The sequence below is a fragment of the Tamandua tetradactyla genome, chromosome 18, assembly GCF_023851605.1.
Source record: "Tamandua tetradactyla isolate mTamTet1 chromosome 18, mTamTet1.pri, whole genome shotgun sequence".
In the NCBI taxonomy this organism is placed as follows: domain Eukaryota; kingdom Metazoa; phylum Chordata; class Mammalia; order Pilosa; family Myrmecophagidae; genus Tamandua; species Tamandua tetradactyla.
Genome location: NC_135344.1, coordinates 50,132,879 through 50,159,826, shown reverse-complemented (window position 1 = coordinate 50,159,826; position 26,948 = coordinate 50,132,879). Strand labels below are relative to the sequence as shown.

Genomic DNA, 26,948 nt, shown 5'->3' with positions numbered 1-26,948 from the left:
TAAAAAACGAACAGAAAGGAACTAAAACACACGTACAGATTACACAATTTTAAACATAAAATTTCATTTATAGAAAATAATGAATATCGCAATGTTAGAAAAACTACAATCAAGCTGTAATATGTGTATGTAGATATTAATCTTGTTTTAAAATACAGGATCTAAACAAATATAAATAGCACTAAAGTTTATACATAAATGAAAATTGATGTCTTCTATTTCAGTAAGCTACATTCTCTGGAAAATGACAAATATCTAGGTAATTCTTCTCATATTCACATGATACGGGGACTAAAATTCCACCAAGAATTATTTAAAATATGCATATACACAAAGATTTAAGTCAACTCTAGCTGTGCAAAATAATAATTTTGTGTCTCTGGCCAAGTTGCTAAAGCTTTCTAGGTGTGGAGAGAAGAAACTATGTAGACCTAGAAATAAGCATAAAATATAAAAACAGGCCACTCCTTTGAAATTGCGATATTCATTCAGTATTTTCTACAAATGAAATTTTATGTTTAAAATTGTGTAATCTGTACTTGTGCTTTAGTTCCTTTCTATTTGTTTTTTATTCACTTAAAAAGTTTTCGCTCTTTATAAAATATAAATGTGTTCTTTCTGTAATGAAATCTGTTCAGACCATTATTGCTTACCCTTTCTTCAGTGTGGGAATCATGTCTTTAATTAACTTGGACCTCCCCTTTTTTAAACAAATTTAACATTCAGGGTCTTGGTAACCAACCATTTTTGATCGCCTTATGCCCTACTTTTTTTTTTTAATTTTCTAATTTGAAATACTTTTATACTTTCAAAAATGCTTGTAGGGGAGTTACAAAAATAATACTAACCCCTTACAGATACCAGAACTGTACCCCCCCATACTCAGATCCACCAATTTTAATATTTTGTTACATTTTCTGTGCCATGTGAATTTTTAGTATCTAGCCATCTATTAACCCATCTCTTTATCCATCATTTTTCTATTTATCTATCAATCCATTTTCTGAACACTTTAGTATAGTGTGCATGCACTGTACTCTTGGGACACTAATACTTCCATGAACATTTTCTAAGAACAAGGATATTTACTTATGTAACAACCTTCACTTATGTAACTACCTTAAGTGCAGTTATCAAGTTCAAGAAATTTAACATTGATATAAAGAAAACTCATCATATATATTCCAATTTTTTAATGTCTAAATAATATCCTTTGAACCTTATTTCCTCCTTGTTAGATGCATCCTGGATCAGGTATTGCATTTAATTGTCTTTTTAGTTGCTCATTTTTTGTTTAATTTGGGAACATATAGACAACATAACTTTCCCATTTCCACCACTCCCAAGCATGACATTTAGTGGGAATAATCACATTCACTATATTGCAGTACCCTGACCACCTTCCATTACTGAAATTTTCACATCTGCCCAAACAGAAACTCTATGCATACCCATTATGCATTAACTCCTGATTCCCCCCCCTCCGCCCCCCGCCCCCTGCCCCTGGCAACCTGCATTCTAATTTCTGTCTCTAGGAGTTTCCATCTTCTCTGATATTTTCTTTGTAGTTACCACGGGTCTTTTAACATACTAAATCTATAACAATCTCATTTGCTATGTTGCTAACTTAACTTCAATTGTATATCCAAACTGTGTTTCTATACCTCTCTGTTCCCCACTTTAGGTAGTTGTCACAAATTATGCATTCAGACCTTATGAGTTCCAAACCACTAATTTTATCATTAGATTTTATGCATCTGCCTTTTAGACCCTGTAGGAAGTAATAATTGAAGTTACAGACCAAAATTACAATAATACTGGCATTTATTTCTATCCCTGTCATTACCCTTACCAGAGTCACGTGACTTCTATCTATTGTCTATTGTTCAATCTGCAGAACTCTATTAGAATCTCTTGTGGGGTCAGTCTAGAGGTGACAAATTCCCTCAGGTTTTGTTTATCTGGCAATGTCTTAATCTCTCCCTCACTTTTTTTTTTTTTGGTGCCTAGTCCGGGAATCGAAGCCGGGTTTCCCACATGGAAGGCGGGTCTCCCTCATTTTTGAAAACGTTTCGCCGTATATAGGAATTTCTGGTGGCAATGTTCACTTTGAGCACTTTAAATATGTCACCCCACTGTTTTTTTGCCTCCATGGTTTCTGATGAGAAATTAGCACTTAATTTTGAGTCACTTGCATGTGATACGCTTTTTCTCACTTGGGGATTTCAGAATACCCTCTTAATTTCTTGCAGTCAATAGTTTGATTATAATGTTTCTCAGCATACGTCCATTTGGTTTTATCCTGGGTGGAGTTCCTTGAGTGTCTTGGATGTGTATATTCATATCTTTCATTATTTGATAGTTTTCCATCATTGTTTCTTTGAATAGTCTCTCAGCCCCTTTCTTTTGTTTATTCTCTTTCCAGGACTCCCAAATATGTATATCGGTATGCCTAATGGTGTCCTGCAGTTGCATCAGGTTCTGTTCATTTTTCTTCACTTCCTTCTTTTGACTCCTCCCTGAACCTTTCTGCACATGTTTTTGCTTTTTTTTATTTTGCATGGGCAAGCACCGGGAACGGAACCTGTGTCTTTGGCATGCCAGGCGAGAGCTCTGCCACTGAGCCACCGTGGCCCGCCCTCTGTTCATGTATTTTGTCTTGGGCATACGCTGTGCCCCTAGGAAATCCCCCATTTACATTGATGCAAATGCTCTCTCTTCACCAGTTTCCTCGGGGTGCTGGGCACCCTGCTGTATGCCCTGCAGCCAGCAATCCCTTGCCTCAGGCAGCCACTTGACTGCTTTCCCACAGAGTTTTGTAGGAGAGCTCAGTGAGCTTCCTTCTACACACAGGGCCAGTTCTGGAATTGCGAGCCAGCGATAAGTGACCTGATTTAGTCCCTCATGCCACCACCAAAGACTGGGCCAGACACTCTGGCCCGCAGTATGTGCAAAAGGGATACTCTGTTACCTCCAGAAACAGGACCAAGGAGCCACACTGGGAGTGCACAACGCCTCTGTGCTGAGCTGCTGTGGGCGAGGGGGGAGAGCCAACCAGGACACCAGGAGATAGACTTCTTTTAAGCTGCCTTTTTCATGATTAGGTGCATGCCCCATTAGTGCAATCCTTTAACTTTTTTCTGGAGCTTTGAGAAATATGCTTTGTGAGTTCTTGCTGGTTGTTCAAAGTTCCTATCAGTGGACGGAGGTCAGAAGTTTTTTCCTCCACTATTTTGATGCGATGAGACTCTTTGTGGTTTCCCTTAGTTTTTAAAATATAAAATAAGGGGGTGTAAGGGTAGTTCGGTGATAGACTTCTCGCCTGCTATTCGGGAGACCCAGGTTCGATTCACTACCCAGCACCCCCACCAGAAAAAAAAAAAAAAGAAAAAACCAAGAAAAACAAACAAAAAAACCCCAACCAAACAAACAAAAATTCAATAAAATGGTGCTGCAATAATGGGAGACTCACATGGAAAAATAATGAAATGTGACCCTGCCATACAGCATACAAAAAAAGGATATGAAATAAAATAAGTACAGCCTGCACTTATTAAAAATGAAAACCTTTACAAGTTAAGGCTGACTATAAGCAGAAAAGAATACAGTAATTTCAGACCCTAAATGATATTATTTAGCATTTAAAATATTTTAGAAGAAAAAAATTAAAGTATTATCAATTTTATGACAATCTTCGTAGTTCCATGAGAAATGCAACAATCTATGTTTGCTACTGAATAGCTATTGCATGCATTAATTCAAAGATAATTTTAACTTTTATTACTAAAGACAATAAGTATAGAAATGCCTCATATATCTAATATTTGAGCTGAATCACACAAAGTAAATGATTCCTCACTTTAGCTCAGCTTTGTTATTTGTGTATAGTAAAATCATTGTATTAGAGTGGAATTATGTTATCTTTTGAATATAGATATTTTTGTCAGTTCCAAGCAATAACATGGTATTATTCTGCAAGCATTGCATACTGGCACACACAAGTGTCCTCTGTTTTTATGTTACTTAAAAAAAAAAAGACTGAAAACGCAAAGATTTTACAAGTTATCCTACTTTAGCTGCTTCAATCAGCTAAATAATCAGAGCAGAATTGAGAGAAAAAAATACAAAGAGCACAATAAAGAAAAAGTGCATTCAAACCTCAAGCTTATGATGTCCCAGGGCAATATTGTTCTTGTTTCTCTAAATTCATTCCTTTCTTTTCTTAGCTTCTGTGTCTCATAGTTTTAACCTGTATCTTGCAAAGGGGCAGCCTGGATTTTGAGAGCGCCATTTCTGTGATAGGTACTTATTTCACTGGATATGTTGTAAGTATGAAACTATTAGCTTCTCAATTGATGCCACTAAATTTATAGAGTTTAAAGTGAAAAATATTCTTGATGGATGAAAACTTTGTCTGCTTAATCCATCTGTCAGCAAATCCTTTTTTTTCTGGCCAAATATTGCTTAGGGCCTTCAAGTGTTTTTTCATCTGTGAAATGAAAAAAGGTACTTCCAACCTAAAATACCCTCTTCTTCATATCCCCATGTAAGTTCAAAAGTCTTTCTATAGGGCGGGCCGCGGTGGCTCGGCGGGCAAGGGTGCTTGCCTGCCATGCCGGAGGACCCCGGTTCGATTCCCGGCCCCAGCCCATGTAAAGAACAAACAAACAAACAAAATATAATAAAACGAGAAAATGTTTAAAGATGTTTCCCTTTCTTCCTCCCTTCCTTCCTTCCATCCTTCCTTCCTTCTCTCTGTCTTTCCTTCCCTTCCTCCCTCTCTCTTTAAAAAAAAAAAAAAAAAAGTCTTTCTATAGAGTCATATGCTAAACAGTAAAGAACTCTACTGTGGATGCACTCTTCATTTTCTTTAAGTCTTTTCTTTAAGCAAAGGCCTAATGATGAGTTCAGTTTTGCTGTTTTTCGTTTCTAATTCTTTAAGGATGCTCTAAGTCAAGTACCTTGTCCTCAAGAAAATCCCTTGTTTTAAATACTTGCTATCAATTTTTTTTAATTGAAAAGCGACTTTTACTCTTCTAAACAAAAAAGGTCATCTTGGAGGTCAAAATTTGTCAGAATGGTGGATCACAAGCATTCTGAGGCAATTGTCCACTTAAAAACTTGTGCTAACTATATTGTATGATAATAGTTTCTGGAAATAGAGGCTTTGGCACTAGCATATGAAATTGGACCTTTCCTGATTTTTTAAAACATATTTATGAAATGAACCATGATATAAAAATATTGATAACGTAAATTGCAATTTTCCAACTTATTTCCTTTATAATTGTTTTATTTATAGGTGATTTTAGACACAAAAGATTTCTGGAGGCTTTGAAGCAAATCATTGTATAACAAATCTCTGAGTGTCTATGTGTGAGTGTATGTATGTGTGTGTGTGTGTGTGTGTTTGTACATGTAGCCTGACTCTAAATCGCTACTTTTGTCACTTGTATCTCTGGGGAAACAGTCAAATAAAGATTTAAGGACAGCTTCATTTTTGTCAAGGGAAAAGAATGTGGAAATATATTGTGACAAACAGTGAGGTTGAAAAACAATACATTCCAATTTCAGGCATATTTTCCCCATCCTTTATAACACTCTCTAAAAATCTTCTCTCTTCATTTACAAGAAGCATTTGAAAAATTTTTGTAAGGATTTCTAAGCCTCAATTAGTAAGTAGCTTCTACCGTATCCACACCCCACAACTAGAACAAAATATGGGTAAATTGAGACACTTCAATAAAATTTTCAGAGATTAAACATTTTAATGATATTTAAGTCCTAATAAACTGACAGGAAATTGATGATTAAATGATAATGATAAATTTAATAGTAATTTACTATTACTATTAACAGCACCATTATATTACATATAATGATAAACTTAATAGTAATTTACTTTAAAACTGAGACAAAAATTAAATAATTAAATACAAAGTTTACCGTAGAATAAATCACCATACAGGTGATTCTTCTTTCAAAGTCTCATAATGAGATTTTAAAAACTAACAGTTAAGAATATTACTTAACTTATGAAATCATAGTCATGAAAGAATATCCAGGAAATAGTAGAAATTATAAAGTTGTAATAAATTCACTAACAGTAATCTAAAACTCAGCAATACTTTTTATTTAAAATGTTTGCATTCCTATCAAATACACATTATATCACACACATATATATTGGATTTAATATTGTATATAATTTAATGCTTGCATATAATTATACACAGATAGATATATTTAACCAAATTATTCTCATATTTTTGTTTTTTGGTATAAGCTTTTATCAGTTTACATTATACTAAGGAAATTTCCATGTAATTTGTTAACTTAGAGTTTATCATTTAAAAGGTTGTTTTATATCTTATTTTATGGATGCCCTATAATTTACTTAACCATCTCCCAACTGCTGGACATTTAAAGACTTCAAAACTCTCAAAATGCTTGAAAGGATGAGTGCTTCATAAATAATTTTGGAAGACAAAGCATATGATTTTTAACTTAAACATAGTTGCAGCACACCTTTAGTAAAAGCAATAAAACACATACAAAGAACTCCTTATTCTGTTTATTCTTAACAGAATAATTTTCCTAGAGGATTTTAAAAACTACTATGAGAATCAAACTAAGAGTATAGTTTGTTTGTTCATTTTATACTTCATACCAAATAGCTTTTAATGGAATCAAACCTCTGCAGGAACATAACTATTATATTCATTGTAATTTTTCCAGGAATAATGGCTGGGCTCATATTCTGAGAAGTGTATTATATTTTCCAAGGTATGTTTAATTTTGGAGGTCACATAACAAGATGACACTGAACATTAAATTTGTTGGAAACTTTCTTGGGTTTGAAATAGCTTACAAATATTTTTTAATTACATTTATGAAAGGTCTTTGTTCTAGTTTGCTAGCTGCTGGAATGCAACACACCAGAGACGGATTGGCTTTCAATAAAAGGGGATTTATTTCATTAGTTCTTCAGAGGAAAGGCAGCTAACTTTCAACTGAGGTTCTTTCTTAGGTGGGAAGGCACAGGGTGATCTCTGCTGGCCTTCTCTCCAGGCCTCTGGGTTCCAACAATTTTCCCCAGGGTAATTTCTTTCTGCATCTCTAAAGACCTGGACTGAGCTGCGAGTGTTGAGATGAGGTATGCTGAGCTGCTTGGGCTGTGCTACGTTGAACTATCTCATTTAAGCACCAGCCAATTAAATCAAACATCATTCATTACAGCAGGCCCGCCTCTTCGCTGGCTGCAGATGTAATGAGCAACAAATGAGGTTCACGTACCATTGGCTCACGTCCACAGCAACAGAACTAGGTACCTTCACCTGGCCAAGTTGACAACTGAATCTAACTACCACAGTCTTGAAGGATAGGTGGCAGACATTATTATTTTCATATCACAAATAATGAAATTACTATTCTAAGATTCTAGAAAGCAAAGTTGAGGCACTCAGTGGCAAGAACTATATAGATAAGTAAAATGAAACTCTTGTTAACAGAAAGGGAACAAGAAGTAGAGTAGGGCAGATAACAACAACAACAAAAAAAAGCAAAACCAAACAAAAAACCAAGGAAACATTATACAATGTGGAGTTAACTTAAAAGCCTAAATAAAACTCAACATGGCTTATGATCTGATGACCTGCTATGATATCCACTCAGTAACCATGTAGGTTGAGGACCTAATGTGTCTCCAGAAATAACACATCTTATTATTAGATAGTAAAAAGGCATTTGGAGAACATGTTCACTGATGTATGAATTCACCAGAATGGTCATCAAAAAAGACCTGGACTTTCTTTTCCCCTAGGCAGACCTAGCTTCTGATGCACCTGTAAGATATGCTCTAACATTTCTAAAATCTCAGTCTGTTTAATTGTATCACCTTCAGTAGCGTGGCCTTTACTGATCTTTTTACTCCTCACATTCATTATTAGAAGCAAAATTGCAGTCAATTAAAATGCAGGCAAATATTAACATTGGGTAAAAATCATCTCAAGAAAGAAATGAATAAATGAAATAAAAAAATGTAGGATGCCAGACATCCTGGTGGGGACTGTAAACTCTTCTGACTTAGTAAGAGCCTAATTATAAGCACTTTAAAGGCTACTTCTTGTAGAAAACAGGAAAAATAAAGCCACTTGTGAGAGTAGTCTTGTCACTTTTCTATAAATCCAAGTGGATCTGAATTTATGTGATGCTCACCCTTCAAATAAACGTTTTCTAGTGGCATGAAGATTCAAAAAAAAAAAAAATGCTTCAGCAGCAATAACTGGGATGGACGCTGTGTTGTAATAATTTGGATACACTTGACTAATGCAGTTATTTGCAATGAGGTTGGCTCAGTGCCCAAAGCAGTGAACAAACAAATACAGCTCGGCAATTGTTTTCTACCTTCCAAGACAGCTAGGAGATTTTCCCTTGGTCCAGGGGGACCAGTGGTCACTGCAGTGGACTGTGGTCATCAACACTGCCTCAGATATATTTTTAAACCAGTCTTTGTTAAATTCACCAATGTGTGGTTTTTTTTTTTTTGTAAAAATGCTGCTGAGGCGCGGGTGTTTTTAATCAAATTAGTATGCAACATAAGGCAGCTGTGTATTCAAATGGGTTTTTTAGCAATTTGGTTGTTTTCCTTATAATAACAGGAAAGAACATTTTGATTTTGAAGGTGACAGAGGCAATATTACCAGAATTAAACAATCTGAATTAGCTTTTTCATGAAATGTAATATGTTTTATGCTTTTAGATGGAATGCTCCAGTGCTTTCAGATGAGCCTTCCACTGTCACAGTCAATGACCAGGAACAGAATAAGCTCTGGAGGTAGGATTATCCTCAAATTTAATTTTTTTTTAGAAGAAGCTAATGGCAAATGTTTCTAGCAAACTTTAGGTTCATCTATGTTATAACTAGAGAACCAAGACAGGATATTAAAAGAAAAGATAAGTATAAAATTAGTAAACAAAGTTTGACATTTTGCTTATTCTATGAATTTAATGCTGAAAATTAATATAATCCCTAAAATCATAAACAGTGCATGTCAGACAAAAGCTGCAACGTTTCTTTTCTTTATCGACTTAGGTAAATTCAGAAGTATAGTACCTAAGATAACTTTTTTTTTTTTTACTGCAGAAACTGTGTAAGCAAAACTGATTGAACTTGCAAAGAGAGGCTCTTTTCGTTATCTCTACAGTTTAGATGGATTAGTTTTCAAAATTATTCAGAATCCAAGTATATAACTTACAGATAGGAAATTATTTCTCATATTGGACAAGAGAAAAGCCCAGAGGAAAATAAAAACATATGTGTAATGTTTAAAGCATATTTGGGATTCTTGAAATGAAAAGTTCCCATGTAACCATTTTGCCATCCATGGTTAGCCTGTGTGATTTTGGAAATGACAAGCAATTTTCTGTGTTAGCGTTTCAGAAGGTAGTTGTTTCATTACTCTTTTACGAAGCAGGGTCTTTTGACTGTCTTAGCAACTAATGCTGCCGATTATTAATAAGGGCTTTGGTTAGAAGAGTTACTGATCACAAAAGAGTTTTCAAGTTCCTGAGAGTGGTGAGTCATTTCTTTTCTTCATGTTCATGAAAAGTTCATCTAACAGCCTGCCCAATGAGATGCATATATGAGAACTCTTCACACTTTGGCTGGAGAAAGGGGTGATTAATTCAATGATTGCAACATAGACTAGAGGTCAAGCGATCTAGCTTCAAAAAGATTAATGTACGCCTAATAGAATAATGCATGCATGCATTGCTCTACAAATATTAGCAAGAGCAATGCTACTAAAGTGGGCTGCTAGTGTTCTGGGTGAAAGAACTTTAAAGCCATCTGGTATCTGGACATCAGCCTGGAAATCACAGGCTTCGATCTATAAGATAATCCATTCATGCAGTTTACACACCGAGTTGGTTTTCCCCATGGATTTGTTCCTTTATCAGAAATCTGTCCACAGGTCTAATGTCACCTAGATCACAGTAAAGAAGCACTTATTTCATAGGGAAAATTCATATGGTTGAAGGTTTTATATTCAGAGAAAGAAACAGAGACTCTAGGTAATAATTTGTGATTAAAACCCTGTTTTCTTCTTCATGAAAAATCCCCTTGAATTAAGAATATGCTCACTGGTATACTTTGTAAGGAGGGCAAATAAATCCAAAATGAGAGTTCCCAGGGATAAAAATAACATTCAAGGGGAATTTTTAAAGTCGATCCACATATACAGACAATATATAAGATAACAGTGTTGACAAAAAAGAAGTTATGGGTTCTTTTGCCTTCAGAGATTGAAGAGTCAAAAATGAGAGAGAAAACATCCGCAAGTGAAACAACCAAATGCACAGTCATAGCAGTGTCAAAAATAGTAAAATAATGCTTAATGTTTCAAATAGTATTTGTGGCTTAAATCACGTAATAATTTTAAATTTAATTTAGTGTTTAAATTTACTTGTATAGCAATTTATAGCATCATTTTGTTTATAATTTTATTTGTTTCTTTAGGAAAACATCTTGTTTACTGGCATACAAAATAAAATAAAAATTTTAAAATGTAGTTGTGAAAATGTGATTTTAAATTAAAGTACTAGTTCCAATACACTATTCATGTTCCAAAACTTAAAATCATATCAGAGTGATTCACTTAGAGCTAGATCCACTCAGAGCAAGGCACCTGATGCTTTTCCTTGCCCTTTATGAGTGAGTCATATTTTCTCTATCTTTTCCATGAATATTACCTAACTTCAGCTTTTTCTCCTTACATAAACTATCACAAAATGAATTCACTTTACACTGAATATTGCCATGATCCATTCCTTCAAATCAAATAAAATATAGTAAGTAAACATTGAATATTTTCAAATGAAAAACTTATCTTTCACTTCAAATGCCATGTGAGTGTCCTATAATGCATAACACAAAAAGCTTCTGCTTACATAATGAAGCTGTAAATTCCATGAGGGAAGGGCCCAGTATCCTTATTATTTTGAATCCCTCCTGCCACCAATTTATGAGTGCATATTATAGCTAATAGTTTACCATAAGAACTCAGTGAATGCTTAGTAAATAAGTGGAAAAAAGAAATTGCCTTGGTTGGCACATATACTGCTGCCAAACACTACATGTGATTGAAATGTCAATACTGCTATCATCTGGCTTCTGCCTTTTTCTAGATGGTGGGAGAAAGGATGAGAAAGGGTCATGTCCCTCAAAATCATCAGAAAGCATCAACTTAACACCACCTGTGTATCAAGTTAAAAGTAATTTCAGTTCTCAGGATCTTACAATCCAAAACGAATACAAGGATTTTCTTAGCTTTCTGCACGAGCTAGCTTTAAAGAGTTTCTACAAACTATATTTTGACTCTATCCCCCTAATATAAAAACTTTTTAAAATCAAGATTGTTTTTGAAATGGCCATCAAATGTGGTTTCAAGCTTATGGCTTGCAATTGGCAAATTATCTGCATAGTTATCACCTAGTGTTGGTGACAAAATTTGCTAGATGTGGCCAAGCATGTTCTGTTAAACATGATTTTTACCGTCTCTTTCTCAAAGGAAAGAACTTGGCAGGTGGAGCAAAACTGGAAAGAATCCGAATAGATACAGGGAGAAGTAATAAATTAGCTAAAAGTGAGAAGATAGAGAACCTTTAAGTTTTGTTGAGGGAAAACCAGTATTGATTCAGAGAATCACAATATTTAGAAAATCTAATGTCATCTGAATTTGGGGATGTATTATAAACAATTGTATAACTTGTAGAGTATTCGATGCAGAATGAATTAGTTAATTAGAGGAGTGCCTCAAAGTGTATATACTACAAAGCTAAGAACAATTATCTTCGATGTTGAGATTGCAGGTGTTTATATATATTTGCTTTGCACTGTTTTCTAAATTTTATCTAATGTGTTATTAACAGTGTAGACAGAAAAAAACAGGAAAATATTTTTAAAATAGTAAATAGAAAGATAAATAAGTAAGCAAGCATGCTAAAAAAAAAAAAAACAGTTTTCATTTGACCATATAGCCAAGGCCAGTTGCCAAGAACATTTAAATAATTGACCTAAGGGACAATGAGAAGACAAAGTAAGATCGGAATGATAAAATCAGTGCAGCTAGACTTTATTTCAATAAACACAGAAGTACGTAGACCTTAGAAGAAAATTTATTTTATTTACTTGATTCTCCATTTACACCTATATAAAATGGGGCAATATTGTCATATAAAGCTGTAGAAAGATTTTTATGAGTTATCCAGCCTAGGCTTTTTCAAAATACAGGTTGCAACTCATTAAGGTTGCAACTAATATGATAGCATATTAGAAGGACCTGACCAATATTTTCTAAGTGAAATTGCAAAGAATAGAAGAGAATAGAAAATTGTGCACTGTAAAGAGAAACCAAAATTTGTGTGCTATACATAGTATACATAGTATTGTTAAGAATAGTCATTAGGGAATTGCAAATCAAAATTACAATGGGATACCATTTCATACCCCATAAGATGCTATGGGGTATGCTATAATACCCCATGCTAAAATAAAGACTAACAATAACAAACGTTGCTGAGGACGTAGAGAAATTGAAACGCTCAGTTATTGGTGGTGAAAACGGAAAATGGTGAAGCTACTTTGAAAAACAGTCTCAAAAGGCTAAACATGTTGACACATGACCCAACCCAGTAAGATCACTCCTAGGTATTTACCCAACATACATGAAAACATATCTGCACAAAAACTTGCATATGAACATTCATAGTAGCATTATTCATAATAGCTAAAAAGTAGAAACACTGCAAAGTTCCATCAGCTGATGAATGGATAAACAAAATATGACATATCTACACAGTGGAATATTATTAGGCAATAAAAAGGAATAAAGTGCTAATAGATGATACAGCTTGGATGGACCTTGAAAACACAATGCTGAGTTTAAAAAGCCAATCACTAAAGACCACATCAATATCTGACCAGAAAAGGCAAACTAATAAAGGAGTACCAAATTCTAGTTTCACTATTTTAGTATGACTAAAATGGACCTATGTTTGCTTTTAATATTTCCTTTTTTCTTTCTGCTCTTCAGCCAGACTCATTTTAAGTGTCTTGCCTTCAATTCACTGATTCTTTCTTCTGCCACCTCCAGTCCGCTCTTGAAGCCCTCCTGGGCATTTTTAATCTGTTATTGTGGTCTTCAAGTCTAGTACAGTTTGGCTCCTTTTTAAAACTTTTATCTCTTTATTTAGACTCTCATATTGCTCATTCATTGTCTTCCTGATATCCGTTAGTCCTTTCTCTGCATTTTCCTTCCTATCCTTGAACATTTTTAAGGTCGAATTTTAAAAGGCTTCGTTCAGTGTGTTCACATTCTCATCTTCTTCTTGGTGTTTTCTGTCGGGAATGTGCCAGGAGCCCCCACACGAAAAGAGCCCTTCATAGTTCTTTACCGTAATTTATCAGCCTCTTCCTTCTATTCTTCTCTGGATGCTGTTTAATGTTCTTTTGGCTTCTTAAGTTTCAAAATAATTGTTTCAGAGAGTGCTTGGCTGTTTAATAATTATTTTCGTGGAAGTTTGAGTCCTGGGGCTCCCTACTCCACCATCCTCCCCAGAAGCATGTTGCCAGACAGCTTTTAGGTCTTTTGGGGAACTCCCTTGCTAATGGTGCTGGGTAATATCTTCTAAAATACAGATGCTGCCTTGCTCTTTAATTTTCACTGCTTAGTAGAAGTCTGGTTTACTCACATATTATTTTTGATAACTAAATAAATAGTTATATCACCTACTGATATCACAAAAGGTTTGCATATATATTAATTTTAGTTTTCTGCCGTATCCTACTTCCTGAACTCTGAAGTAGAACAATTGTGCTGAGCTTTGAAACCTGCACTCAGTCATAACTTCTTCAACATTGGTGGATAGAGTGAACCTGGTGATGCTTAAGACAAAACATTGTTATGTAAAGTTATTTCAAAATGTTTCTTAACGTAAAAGTTAATTTGAAATCTCTTTGAGAAAAAATATGTGATGCATGTGTATGGCAAGGCTTGTTAAAAAATGGAATATTTCTCCCCAAATGTGCTTATTCTACCTTTTACATGAACTGGAAAAATGCGGAAAAAATTTTTAGCATTGTAACCTGTTAAATCGATGACCAAGTGATATAAAGATAGTCTACTCTATTACTTATCCAAATTTCTGCACACTCCTGTTATGTTTACTTCAATTCTGACAATATACTCTTTTTAGTTAAACTTTTATAATCTCATTCTATGGCATTATTTCTAATATTTTCAACCATTTCCCTTTTAATCCCAACCGGATAGATTCCTGAATTGCAATGTTTATTGCTAAAATATAGATATTAATAACATACATAGTGGATCAATAGAATGATTGCAGATTCAATCTATTATGCTTAAATATTATAATAATGTTCTGTACCGCTACTAAAATAGAAACATAACATAGGAAAGAAAGTGACTACACTGCCAAATTTTGATTTTCTGAATAATAATTCATCCATAAATTTTACTTTGTCTACTTATAAGCCTACATAATTCTTCTTCTTTTATTTTTTTGGCATGGGCAGATTCTGGGAATTGAACCCGGGTCTCTGACATGGCAGGTGGGAATTCTGCCACTGAGCCACCATTGCACCACACAATAAATGTATACAATTCTTCACCATCACTTTTTTTGCTGTTGGAAGGAAGCAAGGGAAAGAATCTAAAAATCTGTTTCTGATTTTTTTTCAATGTTAAACCCTTAGAGGTGTTATATATTTTCTATTCTATTTAGCCATTCATCCTGCCACTGTGAAGAAACTCTTTGAATTTCAAATGTTAAACCAAATATCAGCAATGATTAAATTGTGAGATGAGGCAGGAAGGGTTACATTGAAGAACAGGTCTTATTTGGGTGTTCATGATTTTATTATTATTATTATTTTTTTTTTGCATAGGCAGGCACTGGGAATGACTTTATTTTATTTTGTTTAAATTTCTAGACATTACGTATACATATATTCAAAAGTATAAACAAAGTGATTTTTAAAAGTTTTATTGTAGATTATCAATATTGCACATGTGGGTTTTTTCCCCCAGATATTTAAGACATAGTAGAAACAAATGGAGAGCTACTATACCACAATATTAGGCCTTAATTTAGTACAAATTTCTGATTCAAATCAGACACCAGTGAAAGGTTTTACCCAGATTGCTGATGTATAAGTAATTCAGAAACATTATCAGAATATTTGGATATCAATTTGTAAACATAATTTTATTGTAAAGGTAAATGGATGCATATGATTTATTTTTTGTTATTATGAAATAATTAGCTAAAGAAACAACAGTAGATGTAAATCTTGAGGCATGTGAGACTGAAGGGATGAAATCAATTTGAATGGAAAGGAAGATTTAAAAAAAAGTCTACTTGCAGGTAACTTATGTGCTGACCCCCTCCAATCTCTTCATCTTTCTTATCCCACTACCTAGCACAGCAGATGTTCTAAATTTAAGTGAGGAAAATAAAACAAAGGTCTTTAGGGATGTATATTTCAGGCAGTTTAGGGTACTGGCAAGAACCCAAGTGGAAACATAATCTGGCTAAACATTGGAAGGGCAATATGAGTAGTAAGAGATAAAATGGGTTAAACTCAGAAATCTATATGACATTAAGACAGTGGGAAAGTGCTTCAAATATAAGTTAATTCTGATTAATAAAGATAAATGCAAAAGAAAAAATGGCACAAATTCACAGACAGACACTGCAAACACAAAACAGGAGTTATTATCCACAGAGAAACATAAATATGGAAATAAATCATAAAATTAATTAGTGGAGAGGAATAGAAAATAAGAAGCTATTCTGAAAGATAGGGAAGCCAAAATAGTATGTGCTTTATCAATATCCATTCAATTATAGAGAATTATTGATAGGAGGAGTTTATATCCAAACAGACTGGAGTTAAATGATTTCTTCACTGCTGCTTTTTAGAAGAACATGGCTGTGAACTGCTGTTCAGAGTGAGTCAGTAGTAGTGAAAGGATGGATGCCTGAAGAGAATGAGTTAGCCATATAGACATTTAACAGAAAAGCAAGAAAGTTCATATAAATAAATAAATATTTATATATAATTATGAGAATAGGAAAAATGGCTATCTGCATTAAAATCAGGAAGATGAAATGTCTGAAATATTATAAGGGTTTTTTAAAAGATGAAAATAGCCTGGAAAAGACAAAATATTTATGTATCTTTAAAGAGGTGAAAGAATCTGACTTGGCTACTTGGTTACCTGGAAAGATATCAGAACAAGTAACCAATCAAATTGTAGTCACTTGGAAAAGCATGGGGACTATAAAACATCAACATGGTTTTCTGAATAGCAAGTCATGCCATTCCCATTTAATTTTGTTTTGTGATAGCACTACAGGCCAAAGAGACAAGGAAAAATGATAGTGACAATCCATCTTGCTTTTAGGAGGTCTTGGAATATGCCCCTTGTCACATTTTCATTGATAAAATTGGGAAAATATAATCTTAATCACATTGTTTTTAGGTGGATGGATGTACAATGCGCCTGAATTTTAGACCAAAGGGGAAGAGAAGTTTCAATTTCAAGTTGCACTAATATCTTACTGTAGATCCAGGCACCAGTACTGGGGACCATCTAGTCAACAGCTGTTAGATGACTTGAATGAAGTAATTTATAAGTGTGTTCATCAACTCCCGTGGTAATTATAAATCTACTTATTGTGTGTAAGTTGGAGGTAAAAATCGAAAGAATGAGATGATATAAACATCCAAAACAGCTACCTGGAAGAAATTTATCTTGTCAGGAGATTAATTGACAATGCTGTGCTACTTTGAAAATTGTCAGCATTCCATAAGAAATTCGTAAAAGGCATATGACATGTAAGGACTTGAAAAAAAATCCTTTTTGCTATTTCTTTGCTTTAGTTATTCATCCTCACGACAACTGTTCCAGTCTTAGTCACTTATACCATACTTTTTAAATGAATTCAGAGATAAAATTTGTTTTGCTCTTTTGGTTTCCAATGTTTTGCATTGCATATGTATAAATTTTATAATCAGGGGTTTCAGGCTCCATTTTTAAGACATGGCTGAAAAGCAAGCAGACACACGGTTAAAAAGAAAGCAATTTAGAGAAACTATAGAGGATATTCTCCTGAGAAGTGTTTCAGCCAATAAAAGAAATTGAAGATGGAATCCATAAGGAAAACTTTACAAAATGAGTAGGAATCTTTAGCACATGCCAACAAATATTTAATGAGGGTATAATAAGCAATGGGCACCAGGCTAGGCTATCACGTACATCATCTCATAAGATCTTCACAGTAACTGTTTACATAAAGGAGGAAAGAGACCTGGAGGAAACAGAGTAACTGAATGCCCTTTATTAGGGATGACCTGGGGTCGATACGTATTTGAGTGTGAACACTGGCTGCTGAGACCTAGAGAAGGGCATTCAGTAAAATCACTTAGAAAGGATTTATAGTGGGAGCTAAGGATATTTGGGATTTTGTCTGATCTGGAGATTTCCAGATTTTTCTTCTAGGTGTCTCACTTTTTTCATACCCTAGGACATTTACATTGGAATGCCCCCTTGTTTCAGGGTCCTTGGTGATTTTTTTAAAACTTTTTTTTATTGTATAACATATATATAAAACAGAGAAATAAAAAAGCAATAGTTTTCAAAGCACTCTTCAAAAAGTGGTTACAGAATAGATCCCAGAGTTTGTCATGGGCTACCAAAAGATCCTCTCATTTTTCCTTCTAGCTGCTCCAGAATATAGGAGGCTAGAGGGCTTAAATACTTTTTTATCATCTTAACTATATTTAGCCTTCCTATCCATGAGCAGGGAATGTCTTTCCACCTGTTTAGATCTCCTTTGATTTCTTTTAGCAATGTTATGTAGTTTTCTGTGTACAAGTCCTTTATGTCCCTAGTTAAGTTCATTCCTAAGTATTTGATTCTTTTAGTTGCTATTTTGAATGGAATGTTTTCCTTAACTGACTCCTCAGCTAGCTCACTGCTTGTGTATAGAAATGCTACTGATTTTTGCACATTAATTTTATATATCCCACCGACCTTGCTAAATTTATTAGCTCAAGTAACTTTGCTGTAGATTTCTCAGGATCTTCTAAGTATAATATCATATCATCTGCAAATAATGAGAGTTTTACTTCTTCTTTTCCAATTTGGATGCCTTTTATTTTTTTGTCCTGCCTGATTGTTCTAGCTTGAACTTCCAGTACAATGTTGAATAATAGTAGTGATTTTTATATTTTCTTTCATTTTGTAATATTAAAATAAGTTTACATTTTAATATCAGGAAAATAAGCAGAAAAAGGAATGAAGAAGAAAGTGAAAATCACCAATAGACTGAGTACAGCTAAATTTTGGAAAACTGCTTTTCAGACAGATGGCTAGATAGATGACAATTATATATAGATAGAAAGATAGACTGACGGAAAGAGATATATAATAAAATCTCAAATATATAAGAATGTAACATAGAGATGATGCATTACATGATGACTTATAGCTAGATTTCTCACTTAAATATGCACCATGGATAATTATGCGCATTGTACACAAATTATTTTTAAAGGTTGTCATATGCCATTGTATACAAATTTAATTTTATATACTGAGTCTATTCCATATTGTTGTATGTTGAGTATGCTTACATTTTCCTTTATATAGACACCACTATAACCAATATTATACATCTCTGCAGACTTTCAGATTATTTTCTCATGATGTACTTGAAGTAGAAATATTGTACCAGTGGGTATACATAAACTTTTTGTCAGATAACCCACCAGGAATGTTCATATAGTCATTAAAAAAAATTGGTATACAGTTTTCAAGGTGCTAGAATTATATGGCTGTGAATAAGTTCCCTGCTCTTATGGAGCTTAATTCTGTTGGCAGAAATAGACAATGAACAAATGAATATAAAATGAAATATCAGAGTGTTAAATGCCACGAAGAAAGTAAAACAGGGTGGTATGATAGTGGGTAGCCAAAGGGCCACTTTAGATTAGGGGCTCTGGAGAGGAGGAGATGTATAATCTAATAAAAGAAAGGGAAGGAGGAACCAAGTGTTGGAAATTGCAGGGGGAGATGCACAGTTATCAGGATCTGAAAACTGAAGATCCCTGTCATGGTCAGGTTCATGTGTCAAATTGGCCAGATGGTGGTACCCGGTTGTCTGGTTGGGCAAGTGCTAGCCTGTCTGTTGCTATGAGGACATTTCATGAACTTAAATCATGATCATGTTGGCTACTTACACAGCTGATTGCATTTGTAATCAGCTAAGAGGAGTGTCTTCTGTGATGCTTCTGCTTAATCTAATCACTGGAAGCCTTTTAAGGAGGATTCAGAAGAGACAGTCTCTCTTCCTGCTTTAGCCGGTGAGCCTCCCCTGTGGAATTCGTCCAGACCTCCATCGGTGCTGCCAGCTTCACAGCCTGCCCTAAGGATTTTGGACTTTTCCATCTCCACGGTTGCCCAGCCAGCCTCTCCTGAGAGTTCATTGAGGACCTTCATCAGAGTTGCCAGCTTGCAGCCTGCCCTACCTTGGACTCTACATTCCCATGGTTGCGTGAGACACTTTTATAAATGTTATAACTACGGATATCTCCTGCTGATTCTATTTCTCTAGAGAACCCTAGCTAATATAGTCCCTACGCTTGGAAGGAGTCTGATAATAAAGGACCAAAAAATAGGGCTCCTAACACTGACTAGAATATGACAAGGTGAGTGAGTGATACAAGAAAGAGATTGGATTATGCAGGATCTGGGAGGTGAGGGGAAGAAGTGAAGATTTTATTCTGTATGTGATATTAAGTTACTGGGTAATTTTAAGTTATAGCTTAATTAATTACAATATACATATATTAAACTACATGCATTATAAGTATATAGCTCAATGATTTATTCACAAACTGAATATGTCCACACAGCTCCCAGATCAAGAAAGGAAAATTACCAGCATTTCTCAACTCCTTTATGACCTCGTCCATTGACTACTGTGTGGTAAGGGTAAGTAATCTCTATCCTGGCTTCTAATAGCATAGATTAATTTTGACTGTTTATATAGACAAAAAATTCACATGGTTAGGTGCTTTCCTTGGCCTCTGTTGCTTACAATCATGCTTGTGGGATTCATGAACATGTATGCATCCACCTGAAGAAAGGACGTAGATAACAAAGGAAGAGACCCCACTGCTGAGCACCAGGATACTCCAACGTTTGGAAGTTGAGCAGAACAAGAAAACTTAACGGAAAAGACAGAGTGTTGAGTGAGGTGAGAGGAAAATTAGGAGAATGTGGTGTCAAGGCTTGAACAACAGAAATGATTAACTGTGATACATAGTCTTGGTTTTGACACCATAGGAATCATTGACAGAAGGGGATGGGAAGGGATGAAGTCAAGACAGCAACTGTAGGCAAACATTCCTAATTTTAACAAAGAATGAAGCAGTGTCTTTAGGGAATATGGAATCAAAAGAGGATTTTTTGAGATGGTAAAGACTACAGCAACTACTACAGCATGTTTCTATGCTGATGGAAATTATCTGGTAGAAAGGAAAAATTTAATGACATAGGAGGGATGGGAAAATGGCAAGAATGATGACTATGAAGTGAAAAGGGATGGAATCCAGAGCATAAGTGTGGCTTACCTATAACAGGAGCAGAGGCACTTCATTGGTAAATTTCAATAGAAAGAAAGACAGCAGCTACAGAATAGGTACAAGTAGGCTGGTGGATTCGGTGATGGAAAAATGAGAGTTCTCATACTTTCTGAAATTTCTCCTATTTTCTGAAGGTCTATTTTCTCATACACTCTCCTACCAACAATGTATAATAAATGTTATTGATCTTTTAAAAACAGAGTTGAAAATTTTTTTCTCATTTTAATTCGTATGTATATGATATTTAGAGAGGTAGGGGCTTTTCCTATATTTTATTGGCCATCTGGATTTTAAAAATTGCTTATTAATCTATATTTGTTGCTTGTTCATTCAAAAATACCTTTCTGTTTCAGCACACAAACATTAACTTGTCTTGATACTGCCTTCTTGGGTGACTTAATTTGTCCTTTAAAATTATGTAAATATTTTTCTACTGCATTCTGTCATGAAACATTGTTAATGTAAAGTCTAAAGTTAGCATCATAGTTTCCCTTTATAGATGCTATGTTTCTTCTACAGAGCTGCTTTGTGGAATTTTTTCTCTGTCCTTGAAATTCAAAATTTTCACCATGATATATCTCAGGGCTGATTACTTTTCATTAATTTTGCTTTTCAACTTTAAATTCATGCTTCAGCACAAGAAAATTTAATTCTATTTTATGTGACTATTGTTTCTTTCTCTTTTTTTCGATAATCTTCCATCTTCAGGATTTCCTGCATGATGGATCATTGCTGTCTGTCTTCAACTTCTTACATTTTTAAATGTTTTAGCTCTTTGTTATTAATTTTCTATTGCTGCTGTAATGTTATTGTAAACTTAGTGGCTTAGAACAGGACAAATTTGTTGTCTTGCATTTCTGTAGGTTGGAAGCCTGACAAGGACGTCACTGGACTATAATCAAGTTGTTGGCAGGGCTGAGTTCCCTTCTGGAAGCTCTAGAGGAGAAATCATTACCTTGCTCTTTCCAGCTTCTAGAGGCTGCTGGAATTCTTGTCTCATGAGGCCTTCCTCCATTTTCTTTTTTTTTTTTTTTTTAATTTTTTAATTAATTTTAAATTAAAAAAAATATGACAACAAAGAAACACAAACATTCCTAACATATAATCATTCCATTCTACATATATAATCAGTAATTCACAATATCATCACATAGTTGTATATTCATCATCATGATCATTTCTTAGAACATTTGCATCAATTCAGAAAAAGAAATAAAAAGACAACAGAAAAAGAAATAAAACGAAAACAGAAGAAAAATAATTATACATACCACACACCTTACCCCTCCCTTTCATTGATCACTAACATTTCAAACTAAATTAATTTTAACATTTGTTCCCCCTATTATTTATGTTTATTCCATATGTTCTACTCGTCTGTTGACAAGATAGATAAAAGGAGCCCCAGACATAAGGTTTTCACAATCACACAGTCACATTGTGACAGCTCTATCATTATTCAATCATCCTCAAGAAATAAGGCTACTGGAACACAGCTCTACATTTTCAGCCAGTTCCCTCCAGCCTCTCCATTACATCTTGAATAACAAGGTGATATCTACTTAATGCGTAAGAATGACCTCCATTTTCAAAGCCAGTAACATTGCATCTCTTTACCCCTTCTTTGGTAGTTACATCTCCTTCTGTCTACAGCTTGGAAAAGTTCTCTACTTCTGAGGACTCATGTGATTAGTCTGGGCTCCCTTAGATAATCCAGGATACTCTCTTCATCTCAAGGTCCTTAACTTCAATCACATCTGCAAAGTCCCTGTTGCCATGTGTGGTGACATATTCACAGATTCAGGATATTTCAGAGTGGCGGGGGGTGGTCATTATTCTGCCTATCACAAACTGTTTTCTCTTCATTCTGGAAAAATCTCCTGAGCCTTTTTTTCATACTTCTGCTTTGGTCTTTTTTTCTTCATTGATTCTACTCTTTATACCTCCCATTTAACCACTTAAATTCTGCTATAGCATATTTTGTTTTCTAAAATTATTCATTATTTCCTTCGACTACAAATATGTTATAATCTCTAACTAATGCCTTATTATGACATTCTTAATCTCTTAATTCCTAGAGTTTTTTTAAAAAAATTTCCAAATTTCCTTGAAAGGATGAAATAGCCGCTTTCTATTTTTTTCTTTACTATTTTCTGTGTGACGCTCCAAAGAGCGTTTTCAGTCTTTTTTTCTTATTGGTTGAAGAATTTCTGCTTAGAATTCATATTTACTTCAGCATAGATTTCATTTTTTTTTTTTGAATGAGGGACATTGCTCTCTGCCTGTAATTTTTCCAAAATAAGTGGATTCTCTGTGAGTTTCTTCTTTATTTATATTGGCAAATTTTTATCTCTACACAAAAAATTTGGGCAGACTACTTACAGATTTTAAATTCTATGTTCAGGAAGCTAAAGATAGTGGGAAAACACTGAGGCCTTGAACAGGCACATCCAAAAAATGTGTCAATGGGTTTTTTGTCTCTTTCATTTATTGAAACCATGCTACTGCAACCCCATTTTTGGGTAAATTGACCGGCTTGGTGAAGCATCATATTAGAGAAAAGCTCCAGGGTCACCTGGCTTTTCATCTGGGACAGCCCCATGTTGGTTCAGAGCTATAATAATGACTTCAAATGGACAGTCCTCAAATATCCATGGTCGGCCTCACTGCAGGCCTCCCATCTCCAGGTAAGAAAGATCTTCTCCAAGTTAGTGGACCTTGCTCTGAAAAAGCTGAGTCTTCAAATCTGTGAAAGGGGATTCAATGTGGAGATCCTTTCCTCTCCCCAGAATTCCTTTTCAAACCTGCAGCCCACACAAATAGGAGAATGTATGATGCATTCATCAGCTGCCCATCCTTTTAAAAAATTATCTTCAGCTTATTCTATTCAGCTACTAGTGTGTGTGTGTGTGTGTGTGTGTGTGTGTGTAACCCAAGTAATGCTACCATGTTTCCAAGAATCTCATGGTTAGTGGGTCTGTCATCCAACTTTCACTGAAAGCTTTGCTCCTTTCCATATCATCTGCTAAATGCTAGTTTCTGCTTGTTGCTGCTGATTTCTCTCTCTTTTTTTTAACCCATATACTTTGTGTTTTCACCATTCCTTGTTTTTCTTGCACTCTCTATGGGATCAGGATTCTGTGCTCTGACAAACACACATTTAGAGCTCAGAGGCAATGAAGAGGAAATTTTAAGTTTTCATCCGTGGGAAAAGTGCTTTTCTGCTTAAGTCTCTGACCATTGACCAGAAACACAAGTGTTTTTCCTCCTCTGATGTAACACAGCAAAATCTTCTTCCTCCAACAGTATTTCACTATCAGGCATTGCTCCATCAATGCGTGCTCAATATCACAGTTGTGTTGCCAAAAGGTACAAAAAGCACTTCAGATTTATGAGGAAAAATGGGAATGCTCCCAGTTGTTTCATAAATGAAAGTATAATAATAGAGCGCTAATAATAATGCTGTCTGTAATTGAGCACTCATGATGTGGTAGGTGCAGTGCTCAAGGCTTCACATGTGTTGCAAACATCTAGCACAGTGACTGCCACCCTGAGGGTACATCATAGATGCTGTATGAAATGAAAATAAACTGCAATGAAATGAGAGCTGCAAAGATACAGGAAGAAAGAAATGAGGAGATGTCCCACAGAATAGAGAAGAACCTAACACATTGTGGGTGGAAGAAGGGAGGTGTCAAAGACTCCCTGTAATAAAGAGTAATAATAAGATCCTGAAGCAGTAACTAGTGCCCAGGTGAACAGAGGAGAGCAAGTTTTGCTGTAAAGTATTTTGTAGGCTTACTTAGCCAGAACAGTAACAACATATGTAAGCATTAATTTCCATGTGCTCCTATAGAGTTTGCCTAGTGTCAGCACTGTAATTGTTTTTAACCATATTAATTGTGAGAATGGAGAAAGGTTATCATGAAATCATACATAGTACTGTGTTAACTGTTTTTTATTTCCTTTTTGGCTTTTTGAGTTACTGACATATTATTGCAGCAAAACATATGTAGGGTCAATTCATGCTGAATAGTTATTAGAAACCATGATAACAAAAGTCATTACACTGCAGTTCAGTTTTGACAGTAAAATTTCTGCAACATTATCACAAATCCTCATGCATTAGTGCAATGATCCTTATTATGGTTTCATATTAGAATCAAAAGATTGCTGTAGCATGCTGGATACAAAAAGTCAAGCAAGCCAAATTCTTTTCTGCTTTTACAGATAACATTTTTTTTTTTTTGCTCTTTTTCTTTGTACATCATGCAGGCTAGCTTTGTTTTATAAACTTTTCTTAGTAACCTATGATACACTGCTTAACTCTTTCTTTAAATGAGGATCTTTTCTTGAAAGACCACATAATACTTTTTATTACTAACACCAAAGAAATAACTTGAAAGTGATTTCATATTGAATACAACCTCACAAAATTCTAAACACTATATTATTTACTGAATTACTATCTTTCCTTTTCTCAGAAAATGTTGGCTGTTGTATATGTAGTTTTATCAGTGATTTATTATGATGGAATAGTACAAGATTTGAAAAAGAACACCTGTTATATTCAGGATCACTTTGATAAGAAAGCTGTGAGAACTACCCTTCAACCATCAATGTCTCTCTTCTTAATGCCTCTCTTTTTAACACCCCTCTGTCTATAATCTTTTTTACTCACTCATTAACAAATTCTTAGATTATACAGGTAAATTGCTTATATATTTTTAAGGTAATATATTTCAAGAAAACAAAAAAATCTAATTTATGATCTGGTGTCTAGTAAATGAGTTAAGAAACCTCCTCAAATGAGTAACTTCTTCATTAGCAGAATAAGGTTTACACCGGTATACATAGAATAAGAATACTTAGAACACATTTCACTTTATAGAAAAATACATTCTCTGGAAATCTGTCTGTAAATAAAATCCTGCTTAGCTGAGTTATAATTCAAATGATCATGGGGCCCACTATATTATCATAGCTGCTCATGAGCTAAGAATGCTTTGAAAGTACAAATAATCGTCCCCAAATTATTTGATGTCCTCTATATTGAATATTCTTACATTTGAACACATGTACTAGCATACTAATATAATAACTTAGCTTTTTAAAAAATGAATTATTTCTTATGGCTATAGGACATAAAAGCAAGGATTAAATCTTTTAATCATTGCATTGTTTATATGTTTGTGGTTAAGAATATTTACTTTAAATGAATTAACCTGTTTTCTTTAAGCCACTGTTGGTTAAAATACAAGGTATTTTAATTTTGCAAAATCTTGCTTCACACAGGGTAATTAAGTTTCCTTCTTATAAATATTTCTCTTGAATTGTACATTATATATTAATATACAAATAATGACAATAATATCATTTTTGTGTCTCATTCTCTAATTATACATACTAAACTATCTGCTCAGTATGTTGCATAACCTCATTTAACCTTAACAGCAGACTTAGATGATCTTAGTTTCTGAACGTTTTATAAAAGTAACACACCTGGAATTTGAACATAGTTTAGTCAGATTCCAAAGAGCATTTATCTCATTTTCTAAAGTTAACAAACTATTTTATTATAGAAAAATAATGTAGAATTACAAGAAGGACCCAGTATATGAGTTAAGAATTCTTTCTTGTCATAAATTAGCTAGTCTGTAATATATATGACTTTGCAAATATGTTTTTATGTCCCACCACATATGAAAATAGAGAAAATGTTCATGAGAAGAACAAAGTTGATGGTCCTAGTTTTTTGATATGACCATTTTTGCATGTAAGTATCTTTATAGCTTAAAGCACAGTTTCTTTTATACAGTATTCATCCCTTTTATCAAAACCATTCTAACATATAGTTTCTATTGCTGAATGTCTTTCATGGCTTTTTCTCTGGAATCCAGAACTAATAGCATCACTTTGTTTTTCTTTAACTATTTTCACAATATTTTTTCTTGATCACCCAATTTGCAATTGTCTTGTAGCTAATTATACTACAAAATCATGAATATCTTATTTTTGTCTATTTTCTATCCCCTAGCATCTCCAGTGAAATTTGTACTGGACATTGCCTCAATTATATTTGTCTGACATTTAAAATTTAAATGTTTGCTTTCTTGTTCTGCTATTTAACAATTCTTAGAACTGATAGGAGGTAAGCCTGAGAAATTCTTTAACAAAAAGGTTGCAATTTCTAAAGATGTTACAGGTC

General features: G+C 34.3%; 1 protein-coding gene across 10 annotated transcripts in view; it reads right to left on the bottom strand.

Annotated features, from left to right (window-relative positions):
* The window catches only part of CCDC178 (coiled-coil domain containing 178), a 477,106-nt gene that overhangs the window by 114,374 nt on the left and 335,784 nt on the right, over nucleotides 1-26,948 (bottom strand). Inside the window, exon 21 of one of the 10 annotated variants that reach the window (XM_077135681.1) lies at nucleotides 20,697-20,896. The exons of the other annotated variants lie outside the window; for them this stretch is intronic. Within the exon in view, the coding sequence (XP_076991796.1) occupies nucleotides 20,885-20,896 (12 nt within the window). The 3' untranslated portion in view covers nucleotides 20,697-20,884. Of the gene's footprint in view, nucleotides 1-20,696; nucleotides 20,897-26,948 lie in introns of those variants that run through there. 10 annotated transcript variants of the gene reach the window in all.